Below are 16,809 nucleotides of genomic sequence, written 5' to 3'. Positions count from 1 at the left end.
AGTTCTTCAAAACCAAGCATGTTCCAAGAATTCGCTCTTGAAGGAACGACAAGATCCCAAAAGAGATACGAGTATCTTCAGAGACCTCCTGAGGGGGTGAAGAAAAACCATAGAGAGGACTTTTAAGGGCCTTTAGAATGTCTGGATAAGAGGAGAAAATGGCAGGGATGCAAAAAAAGTAACCCAAATTCAAGGATATCTATTTGGTGTAGGATTATTTTCATAGATAAAAGAAAGATTTGTAGAAATATTAGTAGAATGAACAGATGAAGAATTACAAAGTTTTCAATGCACTGGGTGGACTTATCACCCGATGTCCTCCTGTGATGCCACTTACACTGCTTTTGTTCCTCAACATAAGCCACTTTCGCACTTAAGTAACTCTTTGCAAGTCCAGAACCTTTTCATAAAAAGGCATTTCTTTCCTGGATTCAGACAACATAACTAGGAACTTGGACTTCAGTTCCTGGAACCTACTTGGCTCCTACTCCAAGATAGGGTCTTCTCCCAGTTCAAGTGGAACTCGTGATGTCGGGGCTTGGTGATTGGAGGAACTCACGAGCCGTGGCCGTGACTACAGTTGATTGTCAGCGATTTTCTTGCAAAAATTAAGACAGAACCAGGGACGAATGGAGCGAGAAACTGGATCTTGCTCGCTGTGCTATGTTCCTTTTCTGGTGCGGTGCTTAAAGTACAAGTCGCAGATTGTTGCATCGCACCAGCCCCTACCACGGCCCCTTATCGCCTATGTGAACGCAAGGGTAGTCCCTTCATAGAGGAGGGAAGTATTCTGTACAAACACGGCTATACACTACATGTGCAAATAGTCCACTTGTAGATTTGCCTGCACTCTGCTGGTCTTAAACTGTCTGGGAGATGAATAAAAACCCACTTGAAAATGTTGTGATATGACTTTCGGACTACACAGCTTCAACTGCACACCTGGTTCCACCCAATGGATCTTCCGCAGGGTCGGACACTTCAACCCCTAAGGCTTGCGCAAAACTTTTAGGATAATTAGTTCTTCTTAACTGCTTGTCCTTGTGGGCTTGTCCTATGAAATAACAATCGCTGACATCACTGCTCACTCTGTGGGTCTTGAACACATTACAGTGAAGGGATGTTGTCGCTATCACTGTGTGCAAAGGAAACACTAAACCGCCAAGTATAGTATCAGCAACTGACATACAGACATACAAGTCAGTGCCGCTGTTGTTGAGAATGAAATTATCAGCTGAACAATCATTCCGGCAGTCGGAGAGCATTTTTGGGAGCTGCGGTGGACACCATTGGGTTTTCTGTGTTGTGAAAAAACCCTCCAGGTCAACTCTAAATTGTGATTAATATTGTTAGTATATGCACTACAATGTGCTGCCGATTTGTATACGACTTATAAAAATTGCTTGCTTGTAAAATCTTGATTTTTTTTTTATTATTATTGTTATTGACAGTTCTTTGATTTTGTAATTATGTTTCAAGTTGGCTAATGCTAGAAATCCCTCAAATGCTGTTGGGATTATGTCATGAACTTGCATTTTGTCACCAGAAAACATTGCGATTGAAAGGCATTGATTACAAGTGTGAGGTTAAACCAAACTCCCAAGTAACGAACACGCAAACTTTAAACTGATCATTAGACGAGCGTAGATACAAATACATTTAATTGAACGCACATTTACAGCTCCGTGAGAGAAACTTTACCTTGAAGTTGCTGGAATTGACCCACGAGCTCGCCACGCCGTCCACCAACTTATCAAGTCCCGTCTGATCTTGTTCCAGGTCGTGTGACTTGTCTCGGTCCGCGATGTAGTCTACGAGCTCCTGGCCCACCTGTAGTCGCCTGCCCACGTCCTTCTGCAGGACCTGGGCCAGGCAGCTCTCCATGCTGAGCTCCATGACACTGTCCTCGGTCTGTCAGGCTGGAAGACTACAGCAATCCTTAAGCCACGAGCCGACGTAAAGGGACTCCCCCGGGGGCGTGTCTGCGGGAGCACGGGCCTTCCTCGTGTGCCGAGTGTTAGCTCACCAGCCGGCTAGCGGCCCGACCCGTGGGACTGATGGAGCGGGTGTTGGGGAATCGCAGCAATGCGGCATGTGTGTGTCTGGAAAGACGCTCAGGAAGGTCCGCAGATCTCCCCCCACGTTGAGCCACACCAGGTTGGCGGGGTGTCGACGGTGGTTGTTGCAATGAGCCACGGGCGAGTCATCAAACTGGGCTGGATGGGAGGGCGGGCTAATTCACAACTCCATGTCTTGCCCCGGGATCTGGCCTGCAGAGCCCTGAGGAGCAACAACACATTCTGTTATCGAGGCCATTCATCTGGAATACAACAACAGTCAGCCTCTGGGGAGACAAAACATGGAGCTGAGCATCATCTCCAAGCAAACCAACCAGCTATGACACGACGTATTCTTTCATTCGTTCCGCGGAATCATAAGTCTACTGGGGGATGGAGACAATTACAGCGGACATTAGGCCTGAGGCGGGGATTTAACCTGAACTGTCAACCACTGGAACACACAACCATTCACGGTCTCATTCATGCCCACAATTTAGTCTTCGAAGAATCTAATGACGCTGGGACAGAGAACCCGATCGTACTCAGAAGGAACATGCGACTGCCGGACAGAACACTGGAATGGAACTCAGGACCTTCTTGCTGTGAGGCGACAGTGCGAACCACGTGCAGCCCCATATCAGTGAATAATAATAATAATAAATCGCAATTCTATTGTTTATATAGAGTTACAGCAGGTAGTTCCAGTATCCCGGTTCTATTAATTCCTTTGCAATAATTTCCTGCGAGAGAGATAATGACATCATACAGTCATACTGACGTAATGCGCCTGTACAACAGTACTAACTGCCAAAACATCTCAACAGCAGTTCCAACTTCATTATGCAACAGTTGATAACACGCAACATGCTAACATGGCAACAGAGCCCACAGCCCAAAACCCAGTGATTGCAACTCTTAGGATTAAACCTTGACAAAACCACACTACAAGTGAGGATTTCAAATAAAAACAAACATGGAGATGCAACAAAACATGGTGTTTAGTTTGATTGCAGTCGATCACCGATCACATAATTGATAAGTTGATTCAGATGGCTGTTCTGCCAGCTACATCTTCATCAGCATCCGCCCCGTGATTTATTTTTAATGCCGACACCGTCAGACAGAGGTGAAAGTTTTACCTCCTCACGAGTGGGGAAAAAAAAAAAAAAAGAGGATGTTGTCGCCGAGCAGCGATATGGCGGTGTGGCACAGCGTTAAGTGTGTGGCGGCATCGCACGCTGACGTCACCCCTCGCCTTCAAACAACCTCGAAGCCTTTTGTCTGACAAGATCACCCGACGCAAAAAATTCTGCCCCAAGCAGCTACCGTCAGACAGCGGTGGAGTCCATCTGACGGGGAGTCCGGCTGGTGGACACGACCTTCCTCTGACCTCTTGTGTCAGACGCCTTTTCCGACGGGAGCAGGCACTGTTATTTAACAGTGGCTTGATATAATAAGGGTAAAATTAACAATGATTAAAAAGGACTTGTAAAAATTACAGTTTTCGTTGTTGCTACATATTTTGTCATAAATCATCATTGGTTTGATCAAGGAATTGTCCAATTTATGCTAACTCAACACCGGGCTGATTTCAGGATATAAATTGGTCATCTATGGCTAGTTTTCAGCAAATTTACAAATCATTTCGCACGAATGTTGCGCTACCTTTCTGTCAATTTGTTTTTCCTTTAACTAGTAAGGAATTTCATTTCAAGTCAAATTCATGGTACATTCTAAGTACTTTTTTTTACCATATTGGGATTCTGAAAGGTAAAGGAATGCAATATTTACTAGAATTAGTGGAACTTTCCTATGATTTTGTGGAAAATCACATTGCTTGCTGTGGAAAGAAGCAAATAAATGTGAAAAAAGTATCCATTGCCATTCTTTAAAGGAACATTATTACTTGGTAGCCTCTTGATTCGCTTTTATAACAGATTTAAATTGTAAGGATCTGCATTTTAGCTCGCTGACATTTTGTGTTTCAACCAAACCTTCATCGCGGGTTCTGTTTTTAAATCCAAAGTGCACCGGGATTGCGCACACACACACGAACAGCTTCAAATCTTGAGCAGGAAGGGGAGGAGTGATAGGAACTAGCTCTGTGGATAATCTTTGCACGGTACTGATAAACCTGGAACTTAGTGCAAATGAACACCAAGAGCCATCAGGTTTCGCCACGGCTGTTTACATTAGCCCGGGACCCGACCTCAAAATATTTGTGATGTCACAAATCTGGCAGAGAGCCCCACCTCTTCAAATGCAATTTTAAAGAACAAGTTAGCTCAGACCTTGGTTTGGAGTTGCACAAACCCTTGCTGGAATATCTTTGTTCACAATGCTCAAACTGTTGGAACCAGAAGAAAACCACATTTTGCCTGCAGGGGCAGATGGGAGAAAGGGTGGAGTGGAGGGAGGTGGGGGGTTATAAATAAAATGCACGTCAGTAGCAGCTTATTACATGGTTTACATAACTCAGAAAAAAAATAAAAAATAAAAAAACTTAACAAACAAAAACTATTCCCCACAACAACCATCACCTTGAACACCTCAGACATAAACAAAACACAGTGACACTTCAACTCAAGTCCACCCTTGTGAGAGTGGGTGTTGTCTTTGGGAAGAAAAAAAAAAGCGTTTGTTTGTTTTAAAAATGCATTTTACGTTGAAATTAAGCATTCTTTGTCATTTTGGGGGGGTGGAAAGCACCTTGTATTTGTGCGTATGACAGGTCTGTATTACTGCCTGCCAGGTTGAACCGCCTCTGTTGCTTCCAAGCTAGCTAGCGCTGCTACTAGCCGGGAACCTGCCCATCACTGCTAGCGAAACCGAACGCAAGCGCACCTTGACAGCCATTAAAAACACTTTACCGGAGCCCGAAACCGAACGCCCCCCACGGTGACCGCCTCTTTTTACCGTTCCCTTTGTTTTGTTTTGTTTTTTTTTCCCAAGAAGGTGGGCGGAAACAGCTGGCTTTGACAAGAGCCCGAAGCTCCGTCCACTACGAAACCCCTCTCCTTTTCAATGAAAACGCCACTTTGACAGACCGGCAGAGATATAGACGGGAGGGGAGGGGTGTCACCTCCATCACCCGTGTATCAGCTTACCATATCCTGCCTGAAGGCCAGCGTTGGTCCAGACGTCTAGCTCGGCTCTCCGACACTTAATAAACAGTCTACGGCCTCAAACCTCTTGTCTGGCTCACTCCCTCTCTCTTTCACGCTCTCTCTCTCTCTCTCCACCCGGAATGTTGCCTGCAGGACAAGAATGGGATCGTCGTGCGCATGCGCAGTGAGAAGGAGGATGATGCTGGCACTTGGAAAACTGTCGCATGGCGATGGGAAAGATAAACTGACCTCTAGCGCCCCCTGCTGGATGAACTGGGTACGACATGTAGATGAGCATCCTCAAAATGTTTTTTTTACTATTGTTTTTTAAATTATTTTAAATCTGTACTTTGTGTCTGTCCTGCATCTTAAGTAAAATACATAATTAATTATAATTACAGAATAAAGTAAACATCCTGAATCATTCCATGTAAGTGAGAAGATATAGCCTTGGAATTTTTGTACTACTTAAATGCAGTTTTCAATTGTAGTGAAAATGTTTTTCCATAAATAGCTCACAGGTAATTGTAGATTTTATTCATGTTCCAAAAAGAGATCCAAAAATCTTACAGGTAACCAAGTTAAAAGTGTTTAAAAAAATACACCTGAGAAGGATTTTCATTTATTTTAAGTAAAAACTATTAATTTGCTGACTCAAATGACTCTTACGAGAGGCATTTGAATAGTTTAACTTCAAAGTCGACCCGTTTCCTGGTCATCGCTTCACAATTATCCCTGATTTAAAGAGTTTTTTTTGCATCTACAAGAGAAAACAAGCGGAGGGTTAAAAAAGTCAGATAACCTTATTTATTATTAAAGATCATAGTAGACATCTGTACACTCTGACAGTAGACATTATGATAAAGAAAAACACTGTTTCAACATTTAACAGCCTTGCAGAGGAAAGGAGGCCTGCTACAACCAAGTTTTATATACATTGCTGTAAAGTCCTGTTCAACATGAATCCAGATGAGGACTCCACGAACCCTTTGATAAACCGTCTCTAGAACGGACCGTGCAGTTCCACCTTAGCGACCGTAACCAGGTCTGCTAAGCTCTCAGAGCCAAGGAAATGGCCTGTGTTTGACTTCCTCCTTTCTGAAAAAAAAATAAAAAAAAAAAATGCCAGAAATCTTGGGAGACACATGGCTCGCAGACCTGGTTCCCACCGTTGGAAGTGAAAGCTCGGTAACGGTAACCAGGCGTCGAAACTGAATTACAGCGGCAGTTTAGTTCCAGGCAGCAGGAGCCTTTTTCAGTTTCAGCATCTCTCAGAGACACGTCGCTGCTCCAACAGAGTTGGAAAATGCTCACTTCTCCTCCACTCCTTCTGGCTCTTCACGGCCAACATCATCATCATCCTCCCCCTCCTCATCATTGTCATCATCATGCTCCTCGTCACTGCCTTCCTCTGAGGACGACCCTTCGCCTGCATCCACTTCGGGCATCTTAAGGATGATCTCGTTGTCGCCGTCGTCATCGCCAGCCATGGCTTTCCTCTTCTCCAGGAAGGTGGGGGTGCAGAGTGGTGTGACGTCCTGAGGGTGGAGCAGGACACTGGTCAACCTATGCAACGCTAGTTTGTTTAGGTTTGCAGTTTCTCATTGCTATTATTTGAACTAGAGCCTTGGAGGGAAAAAAAAAACTCTCGATGACAAGGTGACGCAACTGGTGCCGGGGGAAATCTCCCAACACTTAAGACCATTACTGACAAAAAAATGCTCAAAAAGTAATTTAAATTACTGATAAATTAGTCTGCGGGCAAGATCTTTTTAAATAACTGTTAAAAATGGCAGAAATATCAAAAGGGAAGAAAAAAAACAGCATGCAGAAAATCACCAGGAGTTGGTTTCACCTGATGTTTACTAATCAATTAAAGTAAAAGGGTGGGGGGAGCAAATACCGAATTTAATGTGTATGATTGTGTTTCGTTTCCTGACCAGAAGAGAAAGAGCCAGGTGATCAGGGCGAGGCAGGGTGAGATTTTCATCATTTCATGGAGAGACCATACTTTGAAGGCTCCTGCGTACTAGACTACTTACATCACTACACGTTGACTCATTCAGGGGGGCGCCGGGCTTCTTCGGAGGAACCTGGGCGGCCTGGAAAAACAATGAGGATGATGGAGGATGTCGCAGAGAAAAAACACCCGAACCCCATTCGTCGTGAAACTGGAGAAACTCACGAATCCAGGGAAGTCATAGTCAATGCCGTGGGCTGCAAGCCTTTTCCGGAGCTTCCTTTCCTTGCGCAAGAGTCTGTTGGTCATCTTCTCCAACTGCTCTGGGTTGCGCGTCTTGTTGTAGCGGGACACGGCTGGATAAGAGGGTTTTTTGAATATCTTCTGGGAGCCCTTAAATAATTCCTTGTGCACTTTTTCTGGGTTGATCACACTGCCTGGGAGGGAGGAGAGCACACCAATGCCGGTCAGGAGACGAACGAGATGTTCAGAGGGGAAATTATCCACAGTGAAGAACCAAGACGAGTATCAGTGGTTACAGATTTTGGACAGATTGATGTTCGTATCCAAACATTGAGAGGCTAGAAAGAATTATTTTATTCATCATAATACTTTGACCTCTCTCATTCCATGTTGGTCGGCAGATTTAGGCAGAATCAAATTTCTTTCTGATCTAAAAGGGATCAAGAGGGTTTATTGTTGAACAAAAACTCCAAGTCATCCACAAATCCATCCAAATTACACATGTTATTTCTTTTTCCACTCCCTCTGGGATTCAATCGCATCCAGTTGCACCTTTCTAGGTCAGGTGTGTTCTCTGGAGAGAGGAGGAAACACTCACATTTGATGAGCTTCTCCCCAATCAGGTAGTTGTTCATGGTCTCAGCTACAATCTTGGCGACTTCGTCGCAGTCAAACTCGATGAAGGCGTAGCCTTTGCTCCTGCCTGTCTGTAAACAAAACGACGAAGGGTCAACGCCCTGAATAGTTCGCCCGAAACCCTCCGTGTAAACCGGGGTGCTTGTGGGAACCTTTGGTTTTATCACACCGCCACTCAAAGGGTGGGTGATTAGCCTAACGTTCCGCCATACTTTAGGCTCAGTTATCTGGCCTCCGGCCACCGACGCACCGGAGGCCATTTTCAGTCTGAGCCAAAATACCTGCTATCTTGAGCTGTTATTAGCTGCATCGAGCAGAGCCAACTGACAACATACAAAGATCAGTCTGGATAATTAATCAGGCATTATAGATACAATCTCTGCAACTTGGATGCCAATGTGTCCTTGCCCAAGACATGAAACCCCCCTAATGGTCTGGTTGGCGCCTTGCCTTCCACGTGTCCAAACGGGCGAATACAATCCAGTAAAGTGCTTTGAAACCAGAAGGTGATGAATGCTTTGTGTGTCACGACCATTTACCATCACTACCAGATATCTGGTAGTAACACAACTGTTAAATAGATCCACAGCTTGTAGTAAAAGCAGCAAAGAACCACCAGGAGGTCAAAAGATTGACCCTTTTGATTGGATTACATATGGATCAGGCATGACACACTTATTACATATGCCAATCCCTGGGCCGGCTTTTTTTTACCTTTTTGCTCCTGGAGAGTCGCAGCCTTGATATAGTCCCAAACTGCTCGAAGTACGCGGAGAGCTGTGGCTCGCAGAGCCCGGAGGGCAAATGGCTGACATAAACCACTCCAGGGGTCAACCTGGTTGCCTTCGAGACACAAACCATTAACAGGGGAGTTAAAAAACAACAACTTAATACAACTAAAAGAGTGGTGTGTACTTGACATAATCAGTTACGGCAGCTCAGGGTGTACGATTGTTTTTCATTTTTACTGCAACTGTACTGTATATTGTTATGAACACAAATCTACAAAATTCTCAACTTCCACATGTGCTTAGTAGCTGTGATACACATATATCTAATATAATTTAATCAGAAACAAACATCAAACCAAATAAAATCCTGAATTTTGCAGTGAAACAGTGGCTGGAGCACACCTAAACACAAGATGAATATTAAAAGCCTTAACAAGTAAAATACATTTCTAATTACAGAGCCAACACAATTTCATCATCTGAAAGCTAATACAATGTTAATAAGTGTTAGCACAAACAACTACGCGACAATTACCGTACTGTTTACCTAAAAAGTTGACTAATATTGACTTTAATTTAAGTTAGCTGGCTTTTTTGAATACAATTTATCGCCAACCAATCTGTTGGAAACATTTAGTTGGGAAATATTATCCAGTTTGGTTGAAATTCAGAAATGCGCACGTGAGGGGCTAAAGGCCATAGCTACCTTAATCGTTGCTTAGCATTAAAATTGTGTTTTGCTGCCACGACAAGTTTCTAGCTTACTTTAGAATAAAAACGGGGATTAAATGTAGAACTTTGGTCCCGGCTGAGCGAAAGACAGGCGCCGTTGTGCGGTTAGAGGAACACACTTTTCACACGTCGACGTCGTACTCTCCACTCTAACCCACCTTGTCGGATTTCTTCCTCTGCTTCACATCCTGCACCTTCTTCTTAAACTCCCGTTCCTGCTCGGTGTCGAGCGCCAGTAGCTCCTGTGAGGAAGGAGCCGCTTTTGCGTTGCTTTCCGTCATTTTTACCGATTTACAAGCACATACACGGTGTGATACAGACACGTCCGCAACAAGAAACTCCTGCGCAAACACGCTGCTTCTCGCATCCGTCCGACCCACGTGCTGACAAAGTTAATATGGAGTAAGTTTCCGGGTCTTAAAACTACTGTCGTTTGTGGTCACAGCGCCCCCTACCGGCGTGGAGGTCCGAGTGTATTTGTTTTTATTTTGCACTGGGCACATGTTCAACTTAGCCTCACATTGATTTTTAAAAGTTTCTCTCTAAAAATCTGTTTTTTGTCTATATGATCATCCCGCACTGTCAGACTGTGCATCTTATCTGTCTGCTTTGAACTTCACTCAGGCACATCCAACATGTCCTCGAACTCCATCTAATCATACTCAACTGTTACTCTCAGCAATATTCTATTATTCAAAATTCTCAGAAAATTCTCATTCTGTGTTTATATTTCATTCCTATTCTGAATATAAACTATGCTGTCTCAAATACAAACTCTTTATTTTTCCCCAAGGGCCAATTACATGGGCACATGGAGTCGCATATACATACAATCAACAGCACGTCTATAAATAAATGGGAAATCTATATAATGAACTGTGCATCTATAAATATAACATAAACAATAAAAATAAAATGCTTGCAGTGATAAAAACGGGCCATCATCATGATAAGCATAAAATAACCAAGGGAACTAAAAGTGTCCACAAAGTACTGCAGAAATCTGCAGTTTTTTCCAAAGGTGTCGGGTAGATAAGTGTGCGCACACACACACACACACACACACACACACACACACACACACACACACACACACACACGCACACGACCCCCCCACACACATACACAACTACAAAAACATAAATATACATATATGTACAATTAGTGTGAATTTTCTGTGTATATATTTCATTTCTATTCTGTAAGTACATTATCCATCTTATTCTACACATAAACTCTGTATCTATATATGTGTGTCCCTATCGTAGGAAAATTGTCCCTATCATTTTATATATATATATATATATATATATTTGATTCCTCTTCTAAAACAACCTAGCCATCTAAATGTGTATATATATATGTGGGTGTAAAAAATAGTTATGTATATATATATATATATATATATATATATATATACATATATACATATACAAGTATAACATCAATACAAAAATTATACATTTATAATTAATTATGTATATGAGTATATACATATACATACGCACACACACACACACACACACATATATATATATATATATATATATATATATGAAATTAATTCTAGAAGTAAATGATCATCATACTTTGCATAAATATTCTGTCCTTTCATTTCATCGCTATTTCGTAAGTAAAATATCCATCTCATGCTGCATATATTTTTTTCTTCCCGTTCTACAAGTAAAACTTACCATCTCATTCTGTATATATATTTTATTTGTAGATTTCATTGTGTGTGTGTGTGTGTTTGTGTATGTGTTTGTAATTTCTATTTTGATATCTACATCTACAGTGTTGTAAATATTTACAGAATAACCATAACTTGTTAAGAGCTCTGGCCTGAAAGATTCCACCCCCCAGGGCACGTAGACATATTAGCGATGAGACATTCAGTTTTCACATGGACCACAGAAATATGAAGTTCGTTCAATAAACAAAAATGATTTTCATAAATGATAGTTAGCAAGAGTTATTTTTAAGTTTTCAGTCTTTTTACATAAACTTATGTCAAACTGTACTCAGTGGTGTCTTGTTATGTACATATCTCCTACACCAGGGGGTGATATGTAGCTATTGCTATTACAAGATTCTTCTTCTCTTACTCATGGCTTTTCCCTTCAGGGGAAATACGCCACAGCGAGTCAACCTTCTCCATCTAACCCTATTCTCTGTATCCTCCTCTCACACACCAACTACCTTCATATCTTCTCTCACAACGTCCATAAATCTTCTCTTTGGTCTTCCTCAAGACCCCCTGCCAGGCAGCTCCGATTCCAGCATCCGTCTACCAATATATTCACTTCCCCTCCTCTGTACATGACCCAACCATCTCAGTCTGGCTTCTCTGACCTTCTCTCCAAAAAATCTAACATGTGCTGTTCCTCTTGATAGACTCGTTCCTGATCCTATCCATCCTGGTCACTCCCAAAGAGAACCATAACATCTTGATCTCTGCAACCTCCAGCTCTGCCTTCTGTCTTTTCATCAGTGTCACTGTTTCGAGACCATACAGCATCGCTGGTCTCACCACTGTCTTATACAGCAGAGGAACTCCGGTATTGTATGAGTAAGTCTGGCGTGGCAGTTAGACTGGTGCAGGACATGTATGCTAGCTGTGAGACAGTGGTGGGGTGTGCTGTAGGTGTAACAGAGAAGTTCAAGGTGGAGGTAGGACTTCGTCAGGGATCAGCTCTGAGCTCTTTCTCGTTTGCAGTGGTGATGGACAGGCTGACAGATGAGGTTGGACCATGATGTTTGCAGATGACACTGCAATCTGTACTGAGCGCAGGGAACAGGCTGAGGAAAATCTTGAGAGGGGGAGATGAATGAAGGTTAGCCAAAGCAAGACTGAATATATCTGTGTGAATGAGAGGAACCCGGCTGGAGCGGTGAGGCTACAGGGAGTGGAGATCAAGAAGTTGGAGGATTTCAAGTACTTAGGGTCAACAGTACAGAATGTGGAAAATAGATGAAGAAACGGGTTAACTGAAACTCCAGAACCGGCTGGGCTATTAGGCCAATATAGGCAAATGCTAATGGCGCCGTGGCCTCCAAGGGGGACCTGAAAACCGGGGCAAAAATCCCCTTCAATATAATTATACTATATCTAGTTATTACTTTTAACTCTTGAAATGGCATCACTGATTCAGATGTAAAGCAATGTTCACTTAATATTGCTACAAATGATAATTCCAAACAAGTCTCTCCAGGCAATGTGACCCCTTGTTGTATTCATAATTCATCACTATTGTTACTATTATTACTCCTAGATTCGATTTCTTTTGTGAGGGCATGTAAATCTATGTAAAGCTCTTCAGTAGTGGGGCCCCAGGGATGGATGAGGTCCACCATGGGTTCCTCAAGGCTTTGGATGTTGAAGGACTGTCCTAGCTGACCTCTGAAGCATTGCATGGACGTTGGGGACAGTGCCACTGGACTGGCAGACTGGGGTGGTGGTCCCCTCTTTTTGAATAGGGTGATTGGAGTCGTATGCTCCGACTACATCACACTCCTCAGCCTCTCTGGTAAGGTCTATTAGGCATTGCTGGAGAAGAGGGTCCCCCAGGTCGTCCAAACTCCGATCCAGGAGGAGCAGTGTGGTTTTCGTCCTGGTCGTGGAACAGTGAACCAGCTCTATACCCTCAGCGGGGTCCTCGAGGGGTCATCGGAGTTTGCCCAACCAGTCTACATGTGTTTTGGGGATTCGGAAAAGGCCTTCAACTGTGTCCTGCGGGCACTCCTGTCCAGGGATGCTCCGGGAATCAACAATCCAAACCTCGTTATACAGACTGTTCGGTCCCTGTATGGCCATGTCGGAGCTTGGTCCACAGTGCCGGAAACAGGTGGAGTGCCCACTCCTGGTTGGGAAAGGGGTCTTGCCTCAAGTGGAGAAGTTCAAGTATCTCGGGGTCTCGTTCACGACTGAGGGAAGGACGGAGCGGGAGATCGACAAGCAGATCGGTGCGGCATCTGCAGTGATGAGGACTCTCAATTTACCGATGTATGTTCCTACCCTCACCAATGGTCACGAGCTGTGGGTAGCGACCGAAAGAACAAGATCGCAGATACACGCAGATACAAGCGGCCGAAATGAGTGTTCTCCACAGGGAGACCGGACTCTCCCTTAAAGATAGGGTGAGAAGTTTGGCAATCAGGAAAGGAGTAGTCACTGCTCCTCCGCATAGTCAGATGAGGTGGCTCGGACATCTTGTCAGGATGCCTCCTGGCCGCCCTCCAGGGGAGGTATTTCGGGTATGTCCATCCAGGAGGAGGCCACTAGGAAGACTCAGGACATGCTGGAGAGATTGTGTCTCTATGTTGGCTAGGGAACATCTTCTGGTCCCCCCAGAAGAGCTGGACTATGTGATCTGCTAAGAGAGAAGTCTCAGCCTCTGATCCGACTATGGATCAGAGGCCTCTGATGGATGGAGGGTATGTAAATCATCAAAAAGGGACAAAAAGGTTTCACAGATTGTAAAAAAAAAAACATGGTCCATCTTGATTCGTCGTTCCCATGGATATGGATGCTCCTCCGCCGTCACAGTTGTCGTTTCCACTCAGCCCAAAGTGGTGAGTCTGGCTGAGCTGGACGGACAAAACCTGTAAGGAGAGCCCAGAAACCCTGGCTCACAAACAAACACTGGACACATTTCCACGAGTAATAATTACACAGTTATTACACGGTAGTTTGCGTCGGCAGCCTGCTCTTTCCCGGTTACACGTCAGCTGCAACAGTGGCGAGAAATTACAGTAATTTCAGGGCTTGGCAAGGAATTTAATAGCAACCCGGTGCTTTTATATGCTCCCACGTATCACAGAGGGCTAGAGGAGGCCGACACATTCCCGTCCACTCCTTTTTCGGTGAGGAGTGACGATGAGAAACTGCAGTTTCCAGTCCTTTATCGGCCTGAGGAGAACGAGGAAGAGGAGGCGCCTTCAGCTAAAATGACCTCAGACTCGATACCGGGGAGAAATCAGCTCTCGGCCCTGGATCCGCACGAGATGTGACCTTTTAAAAGTTGAAGGTTCACATTCGGACACGCCAACGTGAGGGAACATTTCCCCTGAAGAACTGAAGAACTTGCTGGGAGGGAGGCGGGGCTTAACCCAGGCAGGTCACCTGTCAATCACAGGGCTACATTAGCGTTAGCTGTAGCCTCGCATCGTGATTGGTCGATTAACGTTAGCACATCAGACCGCCAGTCTAGTTCGGCTGAGTTTGTTTTGGACAAAGTTTTTAAGCAAAACCTGTGACTCAGTTGCAACATGCAAACTCCACCTATGTCGGACTTGAACCAGGGACCTTCTCGCACCTTCGAGCTACGCTTATTTTTATCAAGACATAGAATTGCGTTCTTTTTGTCCACAAAGTCTGGTCATCTCGAGATGTTATGGAGGTTGACGGAGTTTGTTTTGGCAAAAGTTTTTGAGTAAAAGGCGGCTCCTGTGACTCCGTTGCAGCATGCAAACTCCACCCATGTCGGAATTGAACCAGGGACCTTCTTGCACCTTTGAGCTAGGTTTATTTTTATCTAGACATAGAATTGCGTTCTTTTTGTGCACCAAGTCTGGTTATTTTGAGATGTTATGGAGGTTAATGTGGATGAGATAATGGGATCAGCGTTGGGTGCTATACTTGTATTACTCACAAGGGGATGCCAGAAGTCCAAAAAGTGATGTGCACTAAAGTTGATTCCTCTCCTGATAGGTCACCTGTCAATCACAGGGCCGCATAACGACCTTTCACATTTTCTTCAAGTAACCTGTGTTTCGAAATGTGGACAGAGAGAGAAAAACGCTGATCGCCATGACAACCACTGACCAATCCTGTCTGCAGAAAATAGTTGTGATCTCGGTTGGTGTCGCTAGATAGCGCCAGAGAGCAAAGCATCCGCGTGAGGAACCTGTTGTTAAAGTAGGAGAAGGAGAGTTTTAAATACAAATATTGCGCATTAGCGTTATTAGCTTTAGCTGTAGCGCATTTCATATGAGAAGAAAGACGCTTCTCAACTTTAGGGGAAACACAGAAATCTAAAAGTGCAAAACAAAGAGTTTTAGGAATCCGTTAATGCTACTATCGATAAAGAATGAGCAAGACAGCATTTCAATACCAATGAGAAATTACAAAAAAAAAGATCATCAGCTCTATCTACAACACATTTCAAACAGGAAGAAAGATGCTGTCAAATGCATTAAATAAGAAAAAAGGAACTTCTAAAGAAATACAGAAATGTAAAAGTGCAAATAAAACAATTTAAGGCATCTGTTAATGGCAGATACAAAACAGATTTAGCGAGAAATGACTTAAATATGACTGAGAATTCACCCCCCAAAAAAAAAAAAAAACAAATAAAAAAATAATACTGCGCCTTCTATGTTTCTATCCCAACCAGTCGAGACTGAAGGCCGGCAAAAGGCATTAAGTAGGGTATTCCGTAAATCATCTTGAAGAGTCTCCCGCTCCGCATGGTAAGTGTCGTGATTTGTCGCCATCTGAATAAAATCCCACTCGACTTGACCCGAGTCGGCGAGTAATAACAAAAAAAAAAAAAAATGCCTTCGCCTCATCCATTCCCAGAGGTCACGAGTCTCTCTCCGCCCCCGGGGGGCTTCAGGGGTCGCGACCCACGGAGTTCCACAACCGCGCTCACATCTAAATGAGGCTGTGAATGATCTCCCGCAGTTCCCCTTCGCTACCCGTAGGGGAAGCTGCGGCGCACGTGTTAAGGTCGACGTCGTCGCGTTTGTCCGCCCGCTCGCCCCTCGACGGTCAGGCCGAGATGGCGGCGATCTTCTCCGCCATAAAGTGCAGCTGTCCGGCGTGTTAGCAGCTGTGAAATGCTAAGCCCGCTGAAAATTGGAGGAAAAACTAGGGTTCGGCTAAGCCGCCGGATTGCGTTCCTTCCCCGGGAGAAAACGTTGTTCTCATGACACGTCACTTCGCCGGCGGCGATCCGGATTTTCAGCGACGTGCGTGTTTTGTTTTGCTGTTATGTCTCTGTGGGAATCAGCTTTGCCTCTGAATTAATCATCAGAATAAATAATGCGTAAAAACAGAAATGTGTCAAAATCATGTGTCAATTAATAATTTCGATGAAATCAACAAATCATTACTTGGGTTCATATCTACACCCCGGTGATTTTTTTAAATATTTTATTATTTAAACTCCATGTTTTTTATGCTGTTTTTACCTCACATTATGTTAAGGGTCAATTTGACCCATTGGGTCAATGGGTGAAATGGGTCAAATTGACCCTTAACATAATATGAGGGTTAATATCACGTGATAACAGATGACCAGATTTTTGTGAAAACGCATTTTTTAAAGGTTTTATCT

At 43.9% G+C, this 16,809-nt stretch overlaps 2 protein-coding genes and 1 non-coding gene across 3 annotated transcripts in view; all 3 read right to left on the bottom strand.

Moving 5' to 3' along the window:
- The window catches only part of clasp1a (cytoplasmic linker associated protein 1a), a 93,609-nt gene extending 88,314 nt beyond the window's left edge, over nucleotides 1-5,295 (bottom strand). The window contains exons 1-2 of the mRNA XM_086147762.1: nucleotides 5,168-5,295; nucleotides 1,702-2,280 (exon numbers count right to left, since the gene is read on the bottom strand). Coding sequence (XP_086003888.1) covers nucleotides 1,702-1,896 — 195 coding nt within the window. The 5' untranslated portion in view covers nucleotides 1,897-2,280; nucleotides 5,168-5,295. The remainder of the gene's footprint in view (nucleotides 1-1,701; nucleotides 2,281-5,167) is intronic.
- Nucleotides 5,296-5,960: 665 nt separating this feature from the next.
- nifk (nucleolar protein interacting with the FHA domain of MKI67) lies at nucleotides 5,961-9,851 on the bottom strand. The gene is made up of 6 exons (XM_086147761.1): nucleotides 9,628-9,851; nucleotides 8,721-8,849; nucleotides 7,969-8,077; nucleotides 7,353-7,564; nucleotides 7,210-7,269; nucleotides 5,961-6,705 (listed from the first exon to the last, which is right to left on the bottom strand). The coding sequence occupies exons 1-6, from the start codon at nucleotides 9,748-9,750 to the stop codon at nucleotides 6,478-6,480; spliced, it is 861 nt and encodes a 286-aa protein (XP_086003887.1). The 5' UTR covers nucleotides 9,751-9,851; the 3' UTR covers nucleotides 5,961-6,477.
- Nucleotides 8,147-8,277, bottom strand: LOC147233178 (small nucleolar RNA ACA64). The gene has a single exon (XR_015106313.1). It is a non-coding gene; the product is annotated as a small nucleolar RNA ACA64 (small nucleolar RNA).
- Nucleotides 9,852-16,809: the final 6,958 nt, after the last annotated feature.

This window comes from Fistularia commersonii, chromosome 6 (genome assembly GCF_037954325.1).
Source record: "Fistularia commersonii isolate RoL2024-O1a breed Wild chromosome 6, RoL_Fcom_v1.0, whole genome shotgun sequence".
NCBI classification, from domain to species: Eukaryota; Metazoa; Chordata; class Actinopteri; order Syngnathiformes; family Fistulariidae; genus Fistularia; species Fistularia commersonii.
The sequence above is the reverse complement of the archived record's forward strand: the minus strand, read 5'-3'. Positions and strand labels throughout refer to the sequence as shown.

Excerpts from the sequence above, each read along its gene's own strand:
- nifk (XM_086147761.1), bottom strand. The coding sequence starts at position 9,750 with ATGACGGAAAGCAACGCAAAAGCGGCTCCTTCCTCACAGGAGCTACTG. Across the intron at positions 8,850-9,627 it reads AGAGGAAGAAATCCGACAAG|GCAACCAGGTTGACCCCTGG; the intron begins GTGGGTTAGAGT and ends TGTGTCTCGAAG. Across the intron at positions 8,078-8,720 it reads GACTCTCCAGGAGCAAAAAG|ACAGGCAGGAGCAAAGGCTA; the intron begins GTAAAAAAAAGC and ends TTTTGTTTACAG.